The 8,402-nt window shown below is 38.8% G+C and overlaps 1 protein-coding gene and 1 long non-coding RNA gene across 6 annotated transcripts in view; one reads left to right on the top strand and one right to left on the bottom strand.

Annotated features, from left to right (window-relative positions):
• Positions 1-1,553: 1,553 nt before the first annotated feature.
• The window catches only part of LOC108253845, a 9,902-nt gene continuing 3,053 nt past the window's right edge, over positions 1,554-8,402 (top strand). Inside the window, exons 1-2 of one of the 2 annotated variants that reach the window (XR_003394513.1) lie at positions 1,554-1,681; positions 6,191-6,208. Coding sequence is in view for 1 of the 2 variants with exons in the window: in XM_017448535.2 (XP_017304024.1) it covers positions 4,185-4,220 (36 nt within the window). In the remaining variant the exon portion in view is untranslated. Of the gene's footprint in view, positions 1,682-4,169; positions 4,221-6,190; positions 6,209-8,402 lie in introns of those variants that run through there. The other variant, XM_017448535.2, reaches the window with a different exon arrangement.
• LOC113472035 lies at positions 4,464-4,989 on the bottom strand. Of its 4 annotated transcripts, none has more exons than XR_003394514.1 (2): positions 4,864-4,989; positions 4,464-4,613 (listed from the first exon to the last, which is right to left on the bottom strand). It is a non-coding gene; the product is annotated as an uncharacterized LOC113472035 (long non-coding RNA). The 4 variants fall into 4 exon arrangements; XR_003394516.1 differs by having other exon boundaries at positions 4,880-4,984; XR_003394517.1 differs by having other exon boundaries at positions 4,884-4,984.

The raw sequence follows: 8,402 nt of genomic DNA, 5'->3' as shown, positions 1-8,402 counted from the left end.
CAGCCAAAAGACACAGCTCAGTTTGGCTGCCACGGGACGCTAATTAATGTACCTATTTTTTCCCCATCCGTGGCACAAGCTCTGCTTTTACGGATGGGTATACCATTTATATGAAAAATGTATGTTCTGAGTTTTTTTGTCAATCAAAATATATAAATGGAAACTTGTTGAAAAAAAAAAAGGTTTATGTGAAAGAGGGACCTTTGAGTGAAATTTTGTTATTTGTTCGATTAAAAAATTCCAATAAAGAAAGAGTCTGTCTCTTGTTTAACACAGATATTTTAATACATATGGGGACCTGAGGGAGAACAAAGGATTTTGGTGGAGTTCCATGACTAACTTTGTGAAGTTTCATGAAATAATGAAATGAGACGTGATCTTCTGACTTACCTTCCTAATTGCCTCCGACAAATGGGTTCGAACCACGCAGCATGGAAGATCCCATTTGAATATTTTATAAGAGTGCTTTCGAGTGGCTTTGAAGATAGTTCGGGCAGTTCTTTCTGCAACAAAGCATCAAAATCTGAATAGAATATACCTTGTTTATACTGTCAGGCCAGGATATAGGACTGAAAAGTCCCTTTACTCTAAGCATAGACGCTGCTAAGTGCCGAACCTTAGACCAGCCATTCACTATCAGATAGACCTGACAGGTACACCTGATGATCAGGTATACCTGACACCTGATGAGCACAGACACTATCAGGTCAACTTGACAGGTATGACTAAAAAGGTCCGTCTGTCAGGTGTACCTGATACTTGATGAGCACACACACTATTAGGTAGACCCGATCAGGTGTACCTGTCGTCAGGTCTACCTGATAAAGAGTGGCTGGTATTACAAAGAGACATGCAAAAGGAACTTACCCCGAATTCATTCGTCAGATATGGCTGTGTGGTCTTACAAAGCTTATCCATTGATAAAACAGATAACCGAAACAAACGTCCAAGTTGGAATTTATTTAAAAACAATATAGCTATTTATTTATCGAATGACACAAATATCATTCGTCAGATATGGCTGTGTGGTCTTACAAAGCTTATCCATTGATAAAACAGATAACCGAAACAAACGTCCAAGTTGGAATTTATATAAAAACAATATAGCTATTTATTTATCGAATGACACAAATGTATTTTTGAAACAAATATCGACGGAATTTGTGCGAAGATGAAATTTGTTCACCAACAAACAACAACATCAATTACAAATGGAATTCCTTTCAAAAGATATGTAGATGCGAAATCAACATGTTTACCGTGCGAATTCCATCGAAAGCAATAAAAGAGGCAACGTTAATGCAGAAGGAAATTAATCTCGATTTGTTTATTCAAAACAATCGAAACAAATATCGACGGAATTTGTGCGAAGATGAAATTTGTTCACCAACAAACAACAACATCAATTACAAATGGAATTCCTTTCAAAAGATAGATGCGAAATCAACATGTTTACCGTGCGAATTCCATCGAAAGCAATAAAAGTGGCAACGTTAATGCAGTAGGAAATTAATCTCGATTTGTTTATTCAAAACAATCGAAAACACAAATAACATTGAAACACACAAATAACATCCTAATAAAGCTCACAATGACTGTAGAGTAAACACTGATAAACTTATTCGAAATAACCTGCTGATAATGAGAAGTGATGAAATTTGTATCTGAGGAAATCGGTTGAGTAAACACTGATAAACTTATTCGAAATAACCTGCTGATAATGAAAAGTGATGAAATTTGTATCTGAGGAAATCGGTTACCTAAATTCACTAGGTAAGAAACCTTAGCCTGGGCGAAAATTTTCTGGAAATTTTTTCCGCTCCCGGAGGAGCAATAGTAGGCAAAGATGTAAAAGAACGTGTCTTGAAGTAGGTAGGTATCTACTCGTAATGTGAATTCAGTTCTGACTATATACCTATTTTCCAAACGGGATACTTTGTCAAGTAGCATTATAACTAGAGGTGGAATTGAATATTATACTATGTATGTCTTCACTTGACATGGACTATTTGAGATTGTATATTTATAATAGATACATAGGGTAACTATACAACGATTACAAATTATACAATGGTTGACATGTTTCGCACATCTCCTGATGGCATTTTCAGGTTGTTGTGAAAATGCCATCAGGAGATGTGCGAAACATGTCAACCATTGTATAATTTGTAATCTTTGTATAGTAATGTATCTGTTATAAATATATACAATCTCAAATAGTCCAAGTCAAATGAAGACATAGTATATTCAGTTCTGACTGTCCAAAGTAAAAAAAAAATCTACCTGCCTTAAAGTACGACTACCTACCTGGGTAGATAACTACAACCAGGCCTGTGATTTTCCCGCAACCTTGAAGGTGAATGTAGAAAATGATCCATTTTATGTTAATAACATTCATACATATATTCAAATCTATACATAGGTATACTTTACTCATAGCTCATAGGCACTATGTATTCCTGTGTAGGAAAACATATTACATGGCTATTTGGAGAAGACTGACGTGTTTTCTAATTGCATCCCTTGGCTAACTTTATACTTACGTGCTTTTGATCACGTTAGGAGTGAGTCACCAAACTACAAGTAGGTACATATACTTAGGTAATATATCTAGGGTAGTTTTTTTCTTTTCCCCTCGAACTTTTGATAAAGGGAACTGTTACTACTGATACTGATGTATTTAATTATCACCCCGAAATCGAAAAGAGAAGATGAACAGGATAATAGAAAGCGGTTCCGAGAACGAACCTTGTTTGCTTAGGATATAAAATTCTCCTTCTCTTACTGAACCTTTTTTTTTTAGAGGTTTGACAGAGGGAACTGTAACTTCTATGGTCTTATCGTCCCGAAATTGAAGAGAGAAGGAAGACAGGATAGGAGAAAGCCAGCCGTTCCGAGAACGAACGTCCCATCAGGATAAAATCCGCCCCGGGCGGGAATCGAACCCGCGGCCTAGCACCTACAAAGCAGGCGCATTACCCGCTAAGCAGGTAAGCTGTAGGTAGGCAGGTAGGTACGTCCGTGCCTCTTACTCATTGTTTCCTGGAAATAGGTAAACCTGTTCAATATAGGTGTCTACATGGTTGAAATACCTAGGTACCTACATGGTTGAAATACCTAGGTACCTACCTACATGGTTGAAATTTTGTGAAATAAGAGAAAAAAAATCGTATATGAAATATAGGTACCTACCTACGTTTACAAAACAGATACCTACGTATACCTACATACCCTGTGAACGCTATAAATTCGGAATGAGTCAGATATACCTATAGGAATGTAAGCATCAAGTATTACAAAACAGATACCTACGTATACCTACATACCCTGTGAACGCTATAAATTCGGAATGAGTCAGATATACCCATAGGAATGTAAGCACTTAAAATTATAAAATTTTGTGTAAGATCAAGTTCCTATCTTTAGAATAAGCTTATTGACTTACGTCCTTAAATACGTACTCGCGTAGACGTTACGTTAGAAATCGAATGCGAAACTTTGGAAGTTCAGCGTCAAAATCTTGTGAATCAAAATGAATGACGTCAGAAGAAAGAAAAAAAAATCTCACCGAAAAATAGGTAGGTACCTAGAAATATCTCTATACACCATAAATTATCTTTTAGAGATACCTATGTACGTACATACATACATTTGTTATAAGACAGTTTAGGTATCCATATTTTGGATATGAATTGGAAGTTTTGACGTAAATGGGCTCATAGGTGTACCTACGTAGGATCTGGCTAAGTCTGAGGTTCGCTTTCAGTAGAGTGACGCGGTTAGAATTTCGTGGTAGGTATCTTTTAGGTCCGTGATTCAAGGTCACGATATTGAAAAAAAACTCACACAGGTCGATAACTAGTTCTAATCCCAACGTTTAAAAATTTTGGTTTAGAAAAATTAGTAGGTAGATAGGTATACCTGGTTCGTCGCGTCGTGAAAAAGTCGTACCTACTGCCAGCCTATAGTTACTTTGGAGGGTAGAGTTACGTGTGCCTTGAGTACCTTGTAAGGGCTAGGTCGCAGGTTCGATTTCCGCCCGAGGTAAATTTTATTCTACGGTTCGATTTCTCCAATCCTGTCCTCCTTCGCTCTTGGATTTCGGGACGATAAGACGTCCGTTGTTACAGCTCACTATATCAAACCTCTTCTTAGTCGGTTTTTGGCGAACATTCCAGAAAAACATGCTGACCCGGCGGGAAGTTTCGATCTTTGTAATAGTAAGTTCTTATCTGCTTCTGCTGTAAATACTGTTATGATAGCTTCATTATACATACCTAGGTACATAGGTAATTAGGTATACCATGTAGCATTACATACAGTGGGTAGGTACATAGTTATGTATATGTTTGGTAGAGAGAAGCTGATCTGAACGAATAGTTCACTAAAAGACTGAACTACTAATTATGAACTTACCCAGTTGACCCATCGCTTAGCAATATATCCAAGCACAATCAGACTTATCAGGAGCAAGGTAAGGGCGAAACATTTGTTGATTTGTCCCAGGAACTGCATGGTTTTGATCGGTAAAAAAAATCTAGTTTAAACAAGAATCGAACACAATAGCCACAAGAAGGGTGAAAGTGAAACTGCTATTTTTTCGAATGAAACTGCTATTTGATTGAAATAGATCAAAAATGAAACACACGTCAGATTTTGTCTACCTATCCAGAAACGCCAAAACTTATGAAACTACAATATTAAACAAGACTACCAACTGTAAGGTCACAAAAAATACCAGGTTCTCTAACGTATTAAACACGATACTTGAAAAGGACAATTTTAAAAGAAAAGGACATTTTTTCTACAACTTTACCAGAAGTAGGCATTGATGATGGCAATGTTGTAGATGGCGAAACGTACCTAGGTAGGTACCTACCTACTTATGGTTAGTAAAAAAAAAAAGAAAAAAACCATGTAAAAAAATATCTTGTTAAAATAAACTTGAGTGACTTGTTAATTCGAATACAAAGCTACATTATCGCTTTGCTGTGCCTGTGAAAATTGTTATCTACATTCAAGATAATGCCTACTGTATTAGGTACCTACATTTAAGATAATATTGTAGATACCTCTATAGGTGTGTTTGATAATATCTTCGTAGAATGTAGTTAATCTCTAATAGATAGAATTTGTAGGTACTTGATGGATCAAAAAGTAAAAAAATAAGTACAATACCTACAATGCCAATGCCCATTGTTACTTTCTATTACTACAGTATAGCGGATGGATCAAAAAGTAAAAAAATAAGTACAATACCTACAATGCCAATGCCCATTGTTACTTTCTATTACTACAGTATAGCGGAGCTAAGAGCTAATAACACTGTCATGAGTCGGTGTTGGAAATTTTGGGGCTTAAAAAACCATTCGGCCAGCCTAGTTGGCCTGAAGCTTAGTGGGACTGCCTTGTAAACGACCCCGCCAGGTCGACGAATTTATCCTAAACAGACAAGGTATGGGTATTGCTCCTAAATGGGTTTAAATCTTTAAATGACTGATCTACTGGTTCACTAAATAAATAAATGCCGTTTCATTGTGTTATTATATCGCAACTTTGGTGCTGCAGCATTGTAGGATTTTCCAAATATCTCAATGATCCAGCTCCCAATGTTTACCTACCATGCTAGCACCGGTCGCTATGCGCATTTAGGTATATTACATAACTTCTCATTTTCCTCACGAGGCTGAATGGGGCCGCAACAGACAGTCACGGAATTAATGAATTTGTATAATACAAATTTTTTGACACCTACGCCATAGAAGCTGATCTGAACGAATAGTTCACTAAAAGACTGAACTACTAACTATGAACTTACCCAGTTGACCCATCGCTTGGCAATATATCCCAGCACAATCAGACTTATCAGGAGCAAGGTAAGGGCGAAACATTTGTTGATTTGTCCCAGGAACTGCATAGTTTTGATCGGCAAAAAAAAATCTGGTTTAAACGAGAATCGAACACAATGGCCACAAGAAGGGTGAAAGTGAAACTGCTATTTTTTCGAATGAAACTGCTATTTGATTGAAATAGATCAAATCTTGACTTGGCGGGGCGGAGCGCTACCGCGCTCCTTAATGAAACACAAGTCAAATTTTGTCTAACTAAAAACTGACCATCGAAAATTTGACCCGATTACATTACTTTCCTTCCTATAGGATAAGGAAAGTAAAAATGGAAAATCGGTTAGAGAACACTATCGGTTCAGGTATGTAGATAAGAGCTAATTTTAGCTTGTTTTCTAGATTCTTGAGAGTTCAATGCGACGACATCAATAGTTAGATCATGGTCACTCTCAATAGTCTCAGTGCAATGGTCCTTAACAAAATTGGACGCTGTATCAAGAAGAGACCGCCTTAACATAATAATAATGGTCACTTGGACACTATCTCCGGCAGCCCAGAAGGAAATTCCCTCTAACTCACCTCTTCAGGACTACTGCGACGAGTGTCCATGATCGAGTACCTAACTACCCAAGTCTGGACAGCATTTAGCAGAAAATAACCATCCATTAGGCGATTCCCCTGGTAGATGGTTCTTTTCTGCTGAATGCTGTGCATTTAGCTCAAGCTGCTCAAGTGTTCTTGTCTGATTTATCTTTAGTGTTGGATATAATCATCAGTGGGTAGTACCATTAGTGGATATTGCTGTCAGTGGACATGGCCATCGTGCATTTAGCTCAAGCTGCTCAAGTGTTCTTGTCTGATTTATCTTTAGTGTTGGATATAATCATCAGTGGGTAGTACCATTAGTGGAAATTGCTGTCAGTGGACATGGCCATTAGTGGAAATTGCTGTCAGTGGACATGGCCAACAGTGGATATTGCTGTCAGTGGACATGGCCAACAGTGGATATTGCTGTCAGTGGACATGGCCATCAGTGGATATTGCTGTCAGTGGACATGGCCAACAGTGGATATTGCTGTCAGTGGACATGGCCAACAGTGGATATTGCTGTCAGTGGACATGGCCATCAGTGGATATTGCTGTCAGTGGAAATGGCCAACAGTGGACATTGCTGTCAGTAGACATAGCATACTATGTTCCTCATCACGACTTTTCGTGTACCTACGTGGAATTTGCACTGTGAGACGTGTTACACGTACCTACACAACTCCACAGATAAAAATGCAATCAATATTTCATTATTTAGCGAAAAATGACCTTTGCTACCGAATTTCATGTTTACATTTGCAATCAAAGTTCAAGATGATAAAAATGAAGGCGGGTTCACAAAAGTTCGAGCATGCAAAGTTGCCAAAGTGGTCATCTCGTAGAAATATTCATATGAGGGTCGTCACCTAGGTAAAGTAAACCTAAATAGTCTAAATACATAATTAATTTATGATTCAACGAACAACGCGAGTTCTCAGTTTACTCAACGTTTAGCTTGTCTGAATGTATTCCTCCTCCGAGTCCTCCCTCCTAAATGGGTTTAAATCTTTAAATGACTGATCTACTGGTTCACTAAATAAATAAATGCCGTTTCATTGTGTTATTATATCGCAACTTTGGTGCTGCAGCATTGTAGGATTTTCCAAATAATATCTCAATAATCCAGCTCCCAATGTTTACCTACAGGTGGCGTTCCGATCCTAGCTGCCGGGCAGCGCGACCCGGCAGCGCTGCCGAGCTGTGCGGCCGCTGCCTACTGCTTCCTATGTACTTATGAAGTACTTTCCGAGACCGAAGCTGCCGGGTTCGCGCTGCCGCCAGCCTGCTGGCTGGGCAGCGCTGCCCAGTCCCTCTGAGAGCGGTGTGGTCGCGCTGCCGTGAGTTTTTCATGTCATTTAAAAATACAACCTATTTGTTGCACTTGAAGTTTGTATGGAGTCGCGCGATCCGGCAGCTGGATCGGAACCGTCACCTTTATGGCGCGAACAGGCCGCTCGGGCAGCGCCTGCCGGGTCGCGCTGCCCGGCAGCTAGGATCGGACGCCACCTTAACCATGCTGGCACCGTCGCTATGCGCATTTAGGTACAATATTACTTGGCTAACTCATTTCCTCACGAGGCTTGAATGGGGCCGCACAGACAGTCAACGGAATTAATAATTTGTTATAATACAAATTTTTTGACACCTACGGCCTAGAAGCCTGAATCTGAACGAATAAGTTCACTTAAAAGGACTGGGCAACTACTATAAGAACAATTACCCAGTTGACCCCATCGTTACAAATATATAATATCCCAAGCACCAACCAGACCTTAATCAGGAGCAAAGGTTAAGGGCGAACCATTTTGTTATTTTGCCCCGTATCTGCATGGTTTTGGATGGTAAAAAAGATTAGTTTAAACAAGAATCTGAACCACATAGCCGACAAGGAAGGGTGAAAGGAAATGCCTAAGTTTTTTCGAATGAAACGCCTATTTGGGACTTGGAAATAGATCAAAAATGAAACAC

Source organism: Diaphorina citri, unplaced genomic scaffold (genome assembly GCF_000475195.1).
Source record: "Diaphorina citri unplaced genomic scaffold, Diaci psyllid genome assembly version 1.1 scaffold3676, whole genome shotgun sequence".
In the NCBI taxonomy this organism is placed as follows: Eukaryota; Metazoa; Arthropoda; class Insecta; order Hemiptera; family Psyllidae; genus Diaphorina; species Diaphorina citri.
Note: the sequence above shows the minus strand (reverse complement) of the source record. Positions and strands in the feature narration are given on the sequence as shown.